Source organism: Salmo salar, chromosome 13 (genome assembly GCF_965601325.2).
Source record: "Salmo salar chromosome 13, fSalSal1, whole genome shotgun sequence".
NCBI classification, from domain to species: domain Eukaryota; kingdom Metazoa; phylum Chordata; class Actinopteri; order Salmoniformes; family Salmonidae; genus Salmo; species Salmo salar.
The window spans coordinates 42,240,225-42,257,374 of NC_138303.1; the positions used below are offsets into that span (position 1 = coordinate 42,240,225).

Sequence of the window (17,150 nt, forward strand, 5' to 3'; positions counted from 1 at the left end):
GAGGGTCCCTGATAGTTTTGACATTTCATGTAATTTCAGCATAACTTTATACTTGTCAATAATAATAAATAAACAGGCCAGCATTGTTGTGTAAAACTGTCTTTTTGGAACAAAGTGATACAAAACAATTTGCACAGCATTCTGTGATCTCAAATTCATCCCACTGGCATTTCCAACAGCAATATTTAGGGTAGGCATTGACAATAGCATAAGTCTGCACACATACGTTCAACTTCATATGTACATGCAATTCTTTCATTATTATTATTATTATTATGTTATCTTTTTAAATTACACAGCTGAGAAACTTACAAAGGAAGTGAAATACAACTAAATCAGTCCCACAACATGCTACAATCACATTAATTAAATTGGCAACAAAAGTTTCTCTCTGACAATCAGCGTTATTACTTGTACAAACAAACCCCTTAATTGGCACTCATTGAAACATGCGTGATCTGAGAATGTATCAAGGCAAAAGAGGAGTATTAACAGTACATCATGCGGTTTCCTTTGGGAAAGTGCAGATGAAGAGAGAGGCTATGGAATGTACCGCCTTGCAAGATAAAAGGGTAACACAGACATAGAAACACATGGTGTCAGTGGAACACAGGCCGTGTCAGGGGAAGGCCCTAAAGCTTGTCCGACTCCAGCCACCCAAGTCATAGACTGTTCTCTCTGCTACCGCACGGCAAGCGTTACCGATGTCCCACGTTTGGAACCAACAGCTACCTGGACTATCTGCATTGACCCTTTTTGCACTAACTCATGACTCATCACATAAGCTGCTGCCAATGTTGATTATCTATCCTGTTGCCTAGTCACTTTAACCCTACCTATATGTACATATCTACTTCAATTACTTCATACCCCTGCTCATCTACTCGGTACTGGTACCCAAGTTATCATTACTCACTGTGTATTTATTCTGTTATTATTTCTCTCTGCATTGTTGGGAAGGGCCCATAAGAAAGCACTGTTAGTCTATACCTGTTGTTTACGAACCATGTGACAAATACGATGTGATTTGACAAAGGCTAAGAGGATGGGAATGCTCAATGCTGACAATCAGAGAACAGGGTGGAGGTGGCTAAAGCAAGTAAGCAAATGACAATAGAACATATCGAATAAGTCATGAGCAAATCAAAGTGGAGGCAACATCAGTTAGGGGAGTGGAGGGGTTAGCCTGGTTCCAGATCTGTTTGTGTCGTCTTGCCAACTCACATTGTCATCTGACATTGACCATAGGTGTAGGCAAGACAGCACAAACGGATCTGGGACCAGGCTCGGGGGCGTTCTCTTGTCTTCATTACTCTGACTGAGGCACTGAGATTGAGGGGCCTTTAGGGTCGTCAAAGCGGTCCATGGAGCGTAGCTGCATGATCATGTGCATGCCGTAGGTGAGGATTAGCAGCATCAGCAGAGAGGTGATCAGGCCCATCCAGATCCCTGGTGTGAAGAAGCCAGCACAGTCACTGGCATAGGAGAAATCTGTTGTCCTGTTCAGTATACTGAAGCCTTGGATCTAGATGGGGAATAAGCAAAATGAGTAACAAGGAATTAGAGAGTAAAGACTGAACACTTTTTGTTCAATGAACCCTCTAGAACACTGCTTATTGAAAGGCGCTTTCTTTTCCGACATTCATGCATCAGTACCTGGAAGTCGGTGAAGAGAATCCTCCACTGGGTAGCATTCTGAGTGCGGGGCACAAGCAGTGCATTACGGAAGTTGTTGACATTCTGGCAGTGGAAGGAGTACTCTGCGGGGGCGTAGATGCCCCGGCTGCCATTGTAGGTGGCTTTATCGGCATTGAATAACAGTTCCACTGTGTCCAGGGTGAACCAGTTTCGTGCAGACACAGGGTAGCGCCGCTGGCTCATGGAGAAGCTAGAGAAGATGAGACTTGGTGAGTGTCATGCTTTAATTAAGCAATAAGGCCTGAGGGGGTGTGGTATATGGCCAATATACCACGGCTAAGGGCTGTTCTTATGCACAACACGACTCAGAGTGCCTGGATACAGCCCTTAGCCGTGGTATATTAGCAACATACCACAAACCCTGAGGTGCCTTGTTGCTATTATAAACTGGCAATTTGAGCAGTAAAAATAAATGATTTGTCATACCCGTGGTATACAGTCTGATATACCACGGCTTTCAGCCAATCAGCATTCAGGGCTCAAACCACCCAGTTATGACACATTTAATGTGTGTAACCTCACGCTTAATATAGGACTGAGAATGTACAGGAATTCATTGTTTATACATTGAACAGATCGATACATGCAAGAGCAAGGTGGTGTATTTTCATAGGAACTGATGCTCTGCACTTCGGTGTAATCTTTTATAATACTTGTTTTGCGTATTATCGTGATAAAACTACATTATAATACTTACATGAGACGGAAGGGGTTGTATGTTGGAACAGAACTTCCATAATCAAGGACAAGCCTGAGAAAGACAAGCACACGTTGTATTCAAAACATCCGCCATTATTGTATAGTGTAATAGTAATAATGTCACCAATAAACAAATCCCAATTTATTAAATCAACACACAATTGGGTAATTTGATAGTGCTAACACTTGTACCATAAGACACTAATCAACAGTGGGACTATACTTTGTACAGTACCAGTCAAAAGTTTGGACACACCTACTCATTCCTGGGTTTTACTTTATTTGGACTATTTCCTACATTGTAGAATAATAGTGAAGAAATCAAAACTATGAAATAACATGTAGTAACCAAAAAAAGTGTTCAATCAAAATATATTTTAGATTCTTCAACGTAGCCACCCTTTACCTTGATGACAGCTTTGCACACTCTTGGCATTCTCTCAACCAGCTTCACATGGAATGCTTTCCCAAAAGTCTTGAAGGAGTTCCCATATATGCTGAGCACTTGTTGGCTGGTTTATCTTTACTCTGCGGTCCAACTATTCTCAAACCATCTCAATTGGGTTGAGGTCGGGTGATTGTGGAGACCCAGGTTACTTTATTGGTTAGTACATGATTCCATATGTGTTATTTCATAGTTTTGATGTCTTCACTATTATTCTACAATGTAGAAAATAGTAAAAAATAAAGATAAACCCTTGAATGAATAGGTGTGTCCAAACTCTTGACTGGTACTGTAGTACATAACAACAAGTGTCATGTCATAGTAAAAAGAGAGTATGAAGCTCACTGTGAATTTGTTTCATTACAGAAGGACCCAGCCGTGCTCACAGAGCCACCTGGAGCAAAGGTCAATGGACCGAGGTCAATCCATTCCAGGTTATTAAAGCTGACGTTGAGATTCTGGGCCCAGAGCATGATGCAAGGGCCACTAGTAGTGTTAAACATCAAAGGAGGTTTGACCTCATCGACAACCGCCTGCAGCAAGGACCGGCCCATAGAAGACTGGCCAACCATGGATGGCTCCTCAATCACCTAGGGAACAAGAAGGTAAGTAGAAAACAATAACATTTTACAAAAAAATACAACTTTATTGATAAGGTGAGTAGAACATAACAAAAGAACACCATATCACTTTATTTTAAGTCAGGTGAGGGGACAGTAGAAACTACAATGCTGAAAACGTGCTGATACACATCATGTAGATTAGAAGCATATGTTTGATTATTTTAAGGTTACTTACTCGTGAGGGCTTGAGTCCAGTGTAAATAGCAGTGTAGGGAACACCCTGGGCTTTCATGATGCTCAGAACTTTACCAATGACCTCATCTAGGGAGAGAAAAACGCACCACTCAGACATACTGTATGACACATTGTTGAGTCACAGAAATAAGTAGTTATTGAATACATAAATACCGATATATAAAACAGGATTTGGACAAGAACAATAAATGGTCAAAACTTCAACTTACCATTGCTACGCAAGACTTCCTTACAGGACAGGTAAGCACTGGAACATAAACAAAGAGCATGAATATACAATACATGCTTTAAGTTACTGTACGATTGTGAATCAATCAAATAGTATTTTTTCCAAAACACTGGACTCTAGAAACATTTGGTTTAATTGTATTACCCAGTAGAATAGGGCAGGATGATAAGCAGCAGAGTGTTGTCTGATGCATTGAGTCGGAGATGCTCCAATGTGTCTGGGTCTACGCTGAGTGGGGAGACACCTAGCTTCTCCTGTAGCAGACCTGGGACTGCACTAGCACCAAGCCATGACAGGGCAGGCAGCACCAACGGTGAAGAGGAAGACTGTAATGCAGCCTGGGAGAGAGAAAGGTCAAAGTTAGTTATCAACCTACATCTGGGTCTGAATTTATAAAGTGTCTCAAAGTAGCACTGTTGATGTAGGATTAGATCCCCACTGTCCATGTTATCTTACTCATTGTGATCTAAAACCTCTCCTCTGGGACCCCCAGCTGTTCCCTGTATGATCTATTCCAGAGCTAGCACACCTGATTTAAATGGTCAACTAATCATCAAGCCACTGAATAGGTGAATCAGGTGAGCTAGTTCAGGGCTACAACAAAATTGTGAAACGTCTGGGGGTCCCAGAGTAGAGGTTTGAGAACCACTGATCATAGATCACCACTCCAACACTGAGATGACACTTTATGAATATGGGCACTGATCATATTAGTATCCCAATCCCCAACCTCACCTCAAAGGATAGAATACTTACCTCCAGGTTGGGAAAGGCACTTTCATGATTGTTTCCAAAAACACCCCCATACCTTGTGAAGTCCTCTTTGCTCAGCTATGTAAAAAACAAAACGCATATCAACAATGTCAGTGTCCTCTGCTTCAGAGTTTGAGATTAATTAAAAACAGTACAATATAAAAAGCTAAAACCATTTAACATAGTATCATTATTACTACATATCTAAAACGGGTTGGTCTGAGAATGGGAAGTAGTAAATGGGAAGTGGGGCTGTGGCGCATTGTCACACCAGAATGAGAAACACCAGGCCAGGGCATCACGGCTTCATTGCATTTCCATACAGGATTCACCCCAGTGTTTAACCCAAAAGGCTTAGACTTTTCTGTTTCCATCTACGTGGGCCGGCACCCGTGCTCACGGGGCCATGGCTCCGGCGGACCTGCTCTCACTTGGGGCCAAAGACTGCCCCCTGGTACTTTTCAGCTGTCATTTACATAACAATAGCTAACTGTGAACAATAGCTAACTGAACTCTTCACAAGTCCTCACAGTCAGCCCTAGCTATAGAAACAATTTCCTTAGTGTAACATGTGTCTACACTAGTGTCTACCTCTATCACTCCAGTATCCCTGCAGATTGTAAATATGGTACTGAAATGTACTGACCCTGTATATAGTATGCTTACTTTCTCATGTTCTTCTTATTTATATTTATCATGTGTTTTTGTTCTGCCTTATGTTATGTTTAGTATTATATTGTTATTGATTACTGCATTGTTGGGTTTAGAGCCAACAAGAAAAGCATTTCACTGTACTTGTGCACGTGACATTAAAAAAACATATTACAGTCAAAAAGCAAACTACACTGTAGCTGGCCTAGCTCTGCACTACTGTTCCCTAAAGCAGGTGTACAGTAGGCTATTGGAATTTGACATTACATACTAACACTGGCATTGACCAGGCTTCAAATAGTATTTGCCAAGTAGTAGACAATTTTTCATGGTACAACTGAATACAATTATGATTTATCTCAGGCCTGACCTTGTCCTGTAGGAAGAGAAGTACGTTGTGTGGGGCAGACCCCAGAGCAGAATTTAGGTATGACATCAGCTGGTCATTAGATATTATGTGACCAGCAGCTGGAGATGCCATGGGTGGCAAGGTGTACCTGGAAATATGAACAAAATAGTTTTATATCAATAGAATAACAAGACATCTAACTACTACAGTTGGACACAAATCAACAACTAACAATGGCAATGATTAGAAATACCTAATAAAGATCCAATCTTATTAGAAAGGATAAATGCATTTACCCTGATAACGTTACACGTCTTATAAAACTGAATATAGCTACAAGGCTAGCTAGCAATCCAGCTGGAATGGTTCGTTTAGCATGCTAGCTAAACTAGCACAGTGCTTAAAATCCCTTCGCTTTCAAACTAATAATACATATTTACCCTTCACTGGACCACATTACAAGTGGTACTTGACTGCTGCAATGTCCAGTAGATAACAGGGCAAATAAAAGAGCAATAAAGACCATGATAGTACGCAATTTACTTGACGACTCGGATCCTGCCATGGTAGGTTTTCTTTTCCGTAAAGTCCAAGTCACGTGGGGTAAATCAGCTGACTGTCATGGGAGTCAATGGACCACTTCCTTCTCACGCAGCCTGCCCTGACCCATCTTTTTACAAAGAGCACATTGAGCTTTTATAAATTATTTACTGTGAATGGGAAATAATAACTCAATTCAATCTTAACCGTTTTTGGGGCCAAGCAATGTCACAAGTTGCAATATGCAAAGACATTTCTTTTTACCAATAAAGCCTGATTGCTTGTGGCAACTTATTTAGCGCCACAATATTCGATATTTAATTTAATTAAATTCGATAAAGATCTGCAACATTATATAATCTCATTAGGTTATGGTCGTAGCAGATGTATAGGCCTGTGATTGTATCAACTGTCTATCTGTGAACACCTGACAAAGTAATTGCAAGGCTGTTTATGCCTAATCTCAGAATATTGGTGAATATGACATGAGACTTTCAAAGTAAAACGGGCGCTTTATTGTCCGAGAAACCTTTTGTGCTCTCCGTGGTCCTGAAACTTGAACCTGAGTGGCCTGTCAGAACGGGTCAACGTTCAAACAATAAACCTGGCATCGGTCCATGGCGCAGATATGAGTGACAGCTAGCTTGCGCATGTTTCCGGCCTTCATTTTCGGTCCATACAATGGAATAGGCCATATAGTAGGCTATACATACTGTAAATAGGCTAGGCAGCTGGACGTTTTCAGGCGTGTCTAATCTTGAGGATACAGTCTATAGGGCTAAAATGAATGGCTTTTATATGCCACCCAAATCAGGTTGGTGAACGATTAATAGGCTACACAAAGTAGCCAACATAATGCCTAAATAAGCAAGATGAATGTTATGTAACACTTCACACAGCTGATGTTATACACAGGCTAAAAACATAACTCTTTTCATAGTCTATCTGAGCTTTTTCATAACAGCAGTGTTGGCGGAGGAATACCAGTGCATCCGCAATTGCTGCACTACTTCAATGAAAAAAAAGGACTGAATGGGGAAATACAAATTAAAAGTCTAATCAGTCAATAAAAGATCATTTAAAAATGTAAAACCTCCGGGAACATCATAGCATATTTATAAATACGCAAGCCTTTAATAGCATAAGTATTTAAACGTAAGTGTAGTGTGAGGAGCAGACGCAAGGGATGTGACTACTTTCCGACGCGAAGGTATCGTTGCTGTTCCACAGCGTTCCACGGTTAGGGCCATTTTTGGTAATTCTCGCCGGTGGCAGTGTGTGGACCAGATTCCACGTATCAATTAAAACTGTTTATAAATAAATACATACAAACTAAAAACGGCATACACTTGCTCAAAAGAAACGGAGATAAATTGCGTTCGTTCTTCCACTGGGTTTCTTTTCCTGCCAATTCCCTGAAATTTCACAAGGCAAAAGAGGGCGAGACAGGAGAGACGGTGATACAACATGGATGAGGAATATGACGTGATCGTTTTGGGAACCGGACTCACCGTAAGTAATAAATGTTATGTGCTTAATATTGGGGCTTGGCTTGGTGATGTTGCATAGTAAACTTAACATTCATGAAGTTTGCCTATGTTCCCTTATTCATCCAATAATGCAATGTATCAGAGCATCTGCGTCCATGGCTGACTTTAAGAAAATGTGATGATAAATAGCCTATCTGCACAAAAGCTGATACGATATCTTTCAATAATAAATAAAACGATATAGCTAAGCTATTTATTTTGATACATTTGTGTTGTCAATGCATTCTCATTCGTTGTGCAGCATCTTTAGGCGTAACCCCTGTGTGATGGTGTAGTGGGCCTTCATTGAACAGCATTTGAGCAGGCCTGAGAACGGTTTTAATTCATAGAACCTCTCCGTAGAACTGTGTAATGTTTCGCCTGTTATCGCACCCTGTTCGAAGAAAATGTGTACCGACTTTACAATGACAAAGCCGACATCTTACGAGGTGTAAGATGGATGATGTACAATGTCATATTTTTTTGTTTTTGTTTTGTTTAGACAGTTAATGATATAGCCTGAGTGAATATGAACAATATAATATCCAGTCTATATGCAAAGAGACCACACGTTTATTTTCTTTATTTATACTACAATGATTTGTTTTTATGAGTAGGATTATTAGTATTATTCTTATGGCTGAGACATCGGCTCACGTGTGCACACATCTTGTCCCTCCCTCCTACACCCCTCCTTTCTCTCACTACTTCCTCTCTGTCTCTCACACACAAACACACACACACACACACACACACACACACACACACACACACACACACACACACACACTTTTTCTTTCTCACTCTTTCTCTCTATCTCTCTCTCTCACACACACAAACACACACACACACAAAATTGCTTTTCCAATACAAATGTTGATTACTATTTTGCTTTTCATTTTGTTTAAGGAATGCATCCTCTCTGGGATCATGTCTGTGAATGGAAAGAAAGTGCTGCACATGGACAGGAACCCCTACTATGGAGGTGAAAGCTCCTCCATCACCCCTCTGGAAGAGGTAAGGGCAGGGAACATTGTGGATCTAATGGTCATCACTTTATGTGTCAATATCTATTCAAATATTCAATCATATTTCATGTATTCCAATGTTTCACTCAACCCTCCATGGTCTATGTCAAATATTTATTCTCTTGTACTTTACTTTTATTTCTGCCCCCAGGTTAATAGTTTGCCATTTGTTAGAAAAGTAATAGTCTTCATTGATGTTTTCACTCAAGCATATATTTTCCTTCCATAGCTGTACAAGCGCTTTGAGCTGCCTGACAGCCCTCCAGAGTCTATGGGTCGTGGAAGAGACTGGAATGTGGACCTCATCCCCAAATTTCTAATGGCCAATGGTCAGTTGTGGGATTTGTTTTTAAACTGTTAGATTCATGAATATTACCATTAGCAAAACCAACCAGTTCACCAACAGTCATGACTCCTGTTGCTCACTACAAGACAGGGATGATCAACTAGATTCAGGCCGGGGGGCGATATTTTTCTTGAGCGGATGGTCAGGGGGCCAGACTTTGGGACAGATTTACAAAATTAAAATCACTTGGAGCTAATTTTATAATTTTTTATTTTTATATATACCAGTCAAAAGTTATATATACCAGTCAAAAGACACCTACTCATTCAAGGGTTTTTCTTTATTTTTACTATTTTCTACATTGTAGAATAATAGTGAAGACATCAAAACTATGAAATAACACATATTGAATCATGTAGTAACCAAAAAAGTGTTAAACAAATCAAAATATATTTTATATTTGAGATTCTTCAAATAGCCACCCTTTGCCTTGATGACAGCTTTGCACACTCTTGGCATTCTCTCAACCAGCTTCACCTGGAATGCTTTTCCAACAGTCTTGAATGAGTTCCCACATATGCTGAGCACTTGTTGGATGCTTTTCCTTCACTCTGCGGTCCAACTCATCCCAAACCATCTCAATTGTGTTGAGGTCAGGTGACTGTGGAGGCCATGGTCAAATATCCTTTACACAGCCCGGAGGTGTGTTTTGGGTCATTGTCCTGCTGAAAAACAAATGATAGTCCCACTAAGAGTAAACCAGATGGGATGCATATCACTGCAGAATGCTGTGGTAGCCATGCTGGTTAAGTGTGCCTTGAATTCTAAATAAATCACAGACAGTGTCACCAGCAAAGCACCATCACACCTCCTCCTCCATGCTTCACGGTGGGAACCACACATGCAGAGATCATCCGTTCACCTACTCTACATCTCACAAAGATACGACGGTTGGAACCGCCGGGATGCTGGCCTTCTAGGCAGAGTTCGTCTGTTAAGTGTCTGTGTTCTTTTGCCCATCTTAATCTTTTATTTTTATTGGCCAGTCTGAGATATGTCTTTTTCTTTGCAACTCTGCCTAGAAGGCCAGCATCCCGGAGTCGCCTCTTCACTGTTGAAGTTGAGACTGGTGTTTTGCGGGTACTATTTAATGAAGCTGCCAGTTGAGGACTTGTGTGGCGTCTGTTTCTCAAACTAGACACTCTAATGTACTTGTCCTCTTGCTCAGTTGTGCACAGGGTCCTCCCACTCCTATTTCTATTCTGGTTAGAGCCAGTTTGTTGTTCTGTGAAGGGAGTAGTACACAGCCTTGTACAAGATCTTCAGTTTCTTGGCAATTTCTTGCATGGAATAGACTTGAATAGACTGACGAGTTCCAGAAGAAAGTTATTTGTTTCTGGCCATTTTGAGCCTGTAATCGAACCCACAAATGCTGTTGCTCCAGATACTCAACTAGCCTAAAGATGGCTAGTTTTATTGCTTCTTTAATCAGAAACAACAGTTTCCAGCTGTGCTAACATAATTGCAAAAGGGCTTTCTAATGATCAATTAACCTTTTAAAATGATAAACTTGGATTAGCTAACACAACGTGCCATTGGAACACAGGAGTGATGGTTGCTGATAACGGGCCTCTGTACTCCTATGTAGATATTCCATAAAAAATCAGCCGTTTCCAGCTACAATAGTAATTTACAACATTAACAATATCTACACTGTATTTGTGATAACATAAAATGTTATTTTAATGGACAAAATTTTACTTTTGTTTTCAAAAACAAGGACATTTCTTAGTGACCCCAAACTTTTGAACGGTAGTGTATATATATGCACATTATATATATATTTTTTTTTTCTCAGAAAACTTTGGGGCCAAGTCAAAATCACCCGCCAGTTGGGGAACCCTGTTATAGGGTGACCAGACGTCCCCAATGTCTGGGGACAGTCCCCGATTTTGGTGTCCTCTCCCCGGCTAGAGCTGTATCTGGAAATGTCCCAGATTAGCCCTCAGAAAAACGCAACTCTGAAGTTATATTGAGGCTGATTTTTCAATAATCAAATGGTGTATCCAATCAGGCATGCATGTGAAAAATGTTGCCTGTCCCTGTAACAAACTTTTTTGCTCCCGCAGCTTTGCCGTGGACCTCATGAGAATATTTGATACGTGATACATTGTAACCACCACATGAACAACCATGGTCATGGCTAAAAAAAAGCAAAGGCTACCAAACTTGGATGATTCTAAAAATACTAGATAGGCTAAGATTAAGGAAGCTGTCGAGGGGTAATCCATTTCTGTGTTATAATTAAGCCCCCCCCCCCCCCCACACAATATTTTTGGGGGAAGATTTCCATTTCCAAATATGGTCACTTTAACTACTAATCTTAGCTACTAACCTTAGCTACTAGCCTTACTCACCATATCCATATGCAAACCGTCACCACATCATAAGGATAAGATGGAAGCCAGAATTTACACAATTGATTGATGAAACACGGGGAAATCTTGGAGTAATTAAATGAAGCCCATCCTTTCTGTCTGTGAATCCAATAAAAACAGGTCAGCTTGTGAAGATGCTGCTATACACAGAGGTGACAAGATACCTGGACTTCAAAGTAGTGGAGGGTAGTTTTGTGTACAAGGGAGGAAAAATCTACAAAGTGCCCTCAACTGAGACTGAGGCACTAGCTTCAAGTAAGTTTCAATGTGCTATAGATTGTGATGTGTGTTCACTATATGTACTACAAAATCTGTGATATTAGATTAGTGATATTTAATTAGTATTGTTCTGCTTTGTACAGTATAGTATATTATGCTGAGTCTTTGTCTTCACCACTTGTCCAGATCTTATGGGTATGTTTGAGAAGAGAAGGTTCCGGAAATTCCTAGTGTTTGTGGCTAACTTTGACGAGAACGACCCTAAGACCTTCGAGGGCGTCGACCCCAAAGTCACCACCATGAGAGATGTGTACAAGAAGTTTGACCTTGGTCAGGATGTCATCGACTTCACTGGCCATGCCCTGGCCCTCTACAGGACAGACGAGTAAGAGCACTTAAATCTATTACTAATCACTAATCTCCTAATAAGATGAGGCACAATCATCCCTATCAGGAAGTAAACTGACATTCCAATTCAACATTTCTGCATTGGAATTTCAGTTTACTTCTTGAATTGAAATGGGATTGACCCCAACCCTGGCTCTTCTTGATCATGTGGCTCTCTCTCTATCCCCCAACTCTAGCTACCTTGATGTGCCCTGTTTGGAGACCATCAACCGCATCAAACTGTACAGTGAATCCCTGGCCCGATATGGGAAGAGCCCCTACCTGTACCCCCTCTATGGCCTCGGGGAGCTGCCTCAAGGATTTGCCAGGTCTCTGTGTAAAATGTGTAATCCCTAAATCCTTATGGCCTTTCTTTAGTTAGACAAAGCTCTTCATGTTGAATTCTGATCACTCTGTCACTCTGGATTAGGATAAAATTATCTAACTGACTAAATTGTAAATGTAAAATGTCTTCAATAGTGTAGAGAGTATTTTTACCATATTCTATAATATAGTATAAATCATAGTCTCTCTCTCTCATACATTGTTAGGTTAAGTGCAATTTATGGAGGAACCTACATGCTCAACAAACCAGTGGAGGAGATAGTAATGGAGGATGGCCATGTGGTGGGAGTGAAGTCTGAGGGAGAGGTAAAATCGCAATCTAATCTGTTTTATAAAATCACAATCTCTTGACTATATAGTAAAGTGGTCAAGACTGTTGATAATACACTGAGGGAAACATATACAATTGGTAGAGGGAAAATACATTATGTGAATATATTCGATTGACATTGTCTTATATATTGTCCCTCCCCTGTCAGGTGGCTCGGTGCAAACAGCTGATCTGTGACCCCAGCTACATCCAGGACCGAGTGCGTAAGGCAGGTCAGGTGATCAGGGTCATCTGTATCCTCAGCCACCCCATCAAGAACACCAACGACGCCAACTCCTGTCAGATCATCATCCCTCAGAACCAGGTCAACCGCAAGTCAGGTGAGGAGTGGACCAAGTACAGGTTTACTAAGATGGGATGTTTCTGACTTCCTTTTGTCATGGTGTAGAGATTTCCCCTCTAACAGTAAGTTTACCTCACAGAGATGATAATAAAAGCAGTTTTTGGAGAGGGGAAAAAGAGAGGAAAAGAGAGTTGGCGAGAGGAAAGTCCAATTGTAAAATCTGAATTGAATACTCAATGTTCTAACTTGTGTTCTCTCCTCCAGACATCTACGTGTGTATGATCTCCTACGCCCACAACGTGGCGGCCCAGGGGAAGTACATCGCCATCGTCAGCACCACCGTGGAGACCAGTGAGCCTGAGGCTGAGATAGAACCTGCTCTGGAGCTGCTGGAGCCCATTGACCAGAAGTGCGTTTCTTCTCCCTCTTCTTCTACTGTTCTCCCTCTTCTTCTACTGTTCTCCGTCTTCTTCTACTGTTCTCCCTCTTCTTCTACTGTTCTCCGTCTTCTTCTACTGTTCTCCCTCTTCTTCTACTGTTCTCCGTCTTCTTCTACTGTTCTCCCTCTTCTTCTTCTCTTCTCTTTCTTCTCTGATTGTCTTGTATTGTCCAAAACTGTCTCAGCTCGTACAATGTGTGCTATCACAAATTAATGAAATGAATAGCAGTAAGGACGTTTTTGTGAATTAATAACTGATGTCTTCCCTCTTTATCTGCAGGTTTGTGTCCCTCAGTGACCTCTATGAGCCCACAGATGACGGTACTGAGAGCCAGGTGAGTCAAACACATCTAGATATACACTGCCTTCTATATTTCTACAAGACTATTTATGAGCCATGTTTTAGGACAAGGCATTAGGAAAGAAACCCTGTGGGATTTTGTGTCTCATTCAGATATTCGCCTCGTCGGCCTACGACGCCACCACTCACTTCGAGACCACCTGCAACGACATCAAGGACATCTACAAGCGTATGACAGGCAGCGACTTTGACTTTGAGAACATGAAGCGCAAACAGAACGATGTGTTTGGGGAGGATGAGCAATGAGGAGGGAGGAGCATCAGGGCAAGGGAGAGGCGGAGAGAGGAGTGAGAAGGAGTTTTTAATAGAAAAGAGGCCATATGATAGAGGGTAGGACAGTACAAAGATAGGGCTAGGGCACTGTAGGGGCAGGTTACTAAGCAGGGTACTGTATTTGGGAGATAGTGGGGGAGTCTGAGTAAGTGAAGTTTCTAGGTAGTGGGTGGTGATGGATCTAGGGAGTTCTAGGAGGTTCTAGGTTCCGTGGGTGTGGTTCTGACTCCTTTTGCTCATGTCCCTCCCTTTCCTGAGGTCTCCGTACTCAAACACATTTAAAGCACTCACACACACACACACACACATCGTTCCAAGACTCACATTCCCTATATCTATCTATCACTGAAAAGCAGGGTTGATATGGTCTTTCATTCCATTTTCGATGATCTATAAACTACATGTCTAAACTATTATCATTAGAGGTTGACTGATCCATTGTTGTGGCAAAGTCTGTTTCTCATATCAAGGTCAATGACATTGCAAGAATGTCTGAATTCTGATGTAAAATGAAGGAATGACTAACTGTAGAAAATGCAGAAAGTTTGAATTGGAAACTGTTTTTGAAAAGACAGTTTAGTCAAAAATAGGGATTTGACTCTGCTCTGGATGTGTCACCTCTAATCGACATGCATGCATATTTTACACATAGTAGGATTGTACATAGAACATGATGACACAGCAGCGCTCTGAAGGCTGGGCCATTCTCACACTGATCATTCCATCCTGTCAACCCTGCTTTCACTCTCGTCTAACTTACTGGTCTGTTACCCATCATACTTATTTACATAGATGGCTCCTTTTTCAGCAAATAGCTCTCTCGGTCAGACAAAATGTTTAAAAATGAAAAGTTATTAATATATCAATGGGCTGTCTGTCAAACTGATAGTGCTCACTTTGCAGTGCTGTTGTGTTCCCTGTGCTAGCAGACAAGCTAACCGGTGGCTAACTGTTCTGTTGTCCCTAAAACCACGTTTTGTTTCTCTGTCTGTTGTGTGACGTCAAAGATACAGTTTGAATGGTTTACGTTTTTCTATTTACATCGTTATGAGTTTTATTTCGTAATATTTGGTGCACATTTTCACTTGCTGAAGTTATGAAGTTTACTGAATTTGAAATGGAAACATGGAATGATACTCTGAAGTGGACTTCATGAGGTCAAACACTGATAAGGTCATTTGTGGTGTAGAAAAGCGAGAGAGGTTAGGCATGTTGGTGAGGTTTTATGAGTAAGTATGGAAGAGTTTGTCGTGGAATGAGAGAGTTTTAATCAAAAGGGAGGTCAGATCAGATCACTACATGTTGAGATGAGATGAAGGCGCCATGGTGATAAGAACCAATGTAGCTAGGGAATGTCGCAGACTTGAGATCAGGAAAGTGTCACTTTTGTGTTAAAGAAGGCAGACTGAACTCTCGGCTTGTAGTGAAAGGAAGCACCAGATCATGTTATGATCTAACCCTTGTTGTGTATGTCCCACAGAGAGACTAATTCCCTTTGAACTCCTGCCAGGCAACCTTACAGTAGCTAGTGGAGGGAAAAACTGACACTCCCAAAATGTAAAACACTTAACAGGATGCAGTATTACAAAAAGTCATGAGGCCATGGTATAAAGTGCCTCCCCAGAGTATGAACCAATATGCTTTTACTTGGTTTTAGCCTTAATTTGGGGTCTTATTCAATATGTTCGGGTTCTCTAAAAATGTGATCATTTCATTATATTTAAAAACAATGTAATCTGCAGATTATTCCTGACCTTGGAGCGATATTGATGTCAGTTGATTGACTTGATGCAGCAAATGTCCTGTGTATTTCATGACTGCTAACTGTGAACATTGTATTTCCACTACTACCCACATAGTCTATTATTACATAGAGATTGACTAGAATTCTAAGATTCTATCTATTCATATGGTATAATAACTCCTGTGGTTATGTGGACTTGGCTGTGCCCTATGTCAGTCTCCCCCATTGTAGCTACCCTTAACCTCCATTCTGTCTGACCCTTTGGAGTTAGCTGTGTTTTCTTCATCTATGTTTCCATGCATGACATTGCTTTGAGGTTTGGATCTGCAGCGTGGTTACTTATTTACAGTACAGTACATATCAATGGTGGGCAGCAATGGTGGGCAGCAAACCTTACCCTTCAAACATGATTACAGTAACATGGTGGAAGCTAGTGTGAATGATTGCCTATCCCTTCCTGTAGTCCCTCCATAACTATATCTCTAAACTACACAGTTATCACATGTTCGGGTGGCTTTATGTGTCTTATTATTATAATGGTCTTTTTATTTATTTAATTTCACTTATTAAACTTGTTATTGTGGTGGAAGGTTTAAGTGAAATGCTGACTATGCTTCTCTGCTATTAATTTGTTATATTATCATAACGAGACTGATCTGAGAGTGACGCATATATGCAGATGTCATTGTTTTTGCTTTGTTGTTATTTACTGTGTCATGTTTCACCTGATTTAGTGGTTATTATTAGTGTTACATGGGTTAAGCATTATTAACAGGTCTTATAACAGGTTGGGATGGATAATGGTAGGACGATAGCAACAGTCTCTGGCCCACGATCATAGGGTTCATTTCACACTTTTAACCTTTTTTAGACACATTTCTACAGACTGTGCAGTTTACACTTTGTGTGAATTTCATTCTCGAATCATGTTATCTTGGTGATACTGGAATAGTGTTAAGTTTACTCTGCAAGCTTATCTAGTTATATTTGAACCTTTTTCCCTTCCTCACCACCAGATGTTGTCTTCGCTTTTTTTATTTATTTAAACAAAAGCCTACAATGTGGTTGTACTGTATTAATTTCAGAGTTTTTGCCTTTGACAAATATTATATTGATATCCCTTGACATTGACGAAAACATAGGTCAGTCTGAGTAGCAGACAACTTACAGCCCTTTGTTTGATCACCAGTATGTGAACAATGCCTAATAATGTATTGTGTAACAAACAAATAAAATGAAACTATGAACGAAACGATACAAAAAAATTAAAAGCACATGGCAAACCTGAAAAGTCAAATCCAAAGT

General features: G+C 40.7%; 2 protein-coding genes across 2 annotated transcripts; one reads left to right on the top strand and one right to left on the bottom strand.

Annotated features, from left to right (window-relative positions):
- Nucleotides 1–584: 584 nt before the first annotated feature.
- LOC106567107 (V-type proton ATPase subunit S1) lies at nt 585–6,283 on the bottom strand. The gene is made up of 10 exons (XM_014136007.3): nt 6,083–6,283; nt 5,664–5,790; nt 4,646–4,720; nt 4,034–4,227; nt 3,870–3,907; nt 3,641–3,726; nt 3,188–3,432; nt 2,396–2,449; nt 1,657–1,888; nt 585–1,525 (listed from the first exon to the last, which is right to left on the bottom strand). The coding sequence occupies exons 1-10, from the start codon at nt 6,205–6,207 to the stop codon at nt 1,310–1,312; spliced, it is 1,392 nt and encodes a 463-aa protein (XP_013991482.1). The 5' UTR covers nt 6,208–6,283; the 3' UTR covers nt 585–1,309.
- A 1,126-nt stretch (nt 6,284–7,409) lies between these two features.
- On the top strand, nt 7,410–17,142 carry LOC106567106 (rab GDP dissociation inhibitor alpha). The gene is made up of 11 exons (XM_014136006.3): nt 7,410–7,694; nt 8,621–8,728; nt 8,969–9,068; nt 11,584–11,718; nt 11,869–12,067; nt 12,267–12,398; nt 12,621–12,720; nt 12,894–13,065; nt 13,293–13,437; nt 13,748–13,802; nt 13,922–17,142. The coding sequence occupies exons 1-11, from the start codon at nt 7,650–7,652 to the stop codon at nt 14,072–14,074; spliced, it is 1,344 nt and encodes a 447-aa protein (XP_013991481.1). The 5' UTR covers nt 7,410–7,649; the 3' UTR covers nt 14,075–17,142.
- The last annotated feature ends 8 nt before the right edge of the window (nt 17,143–17,150 follow it).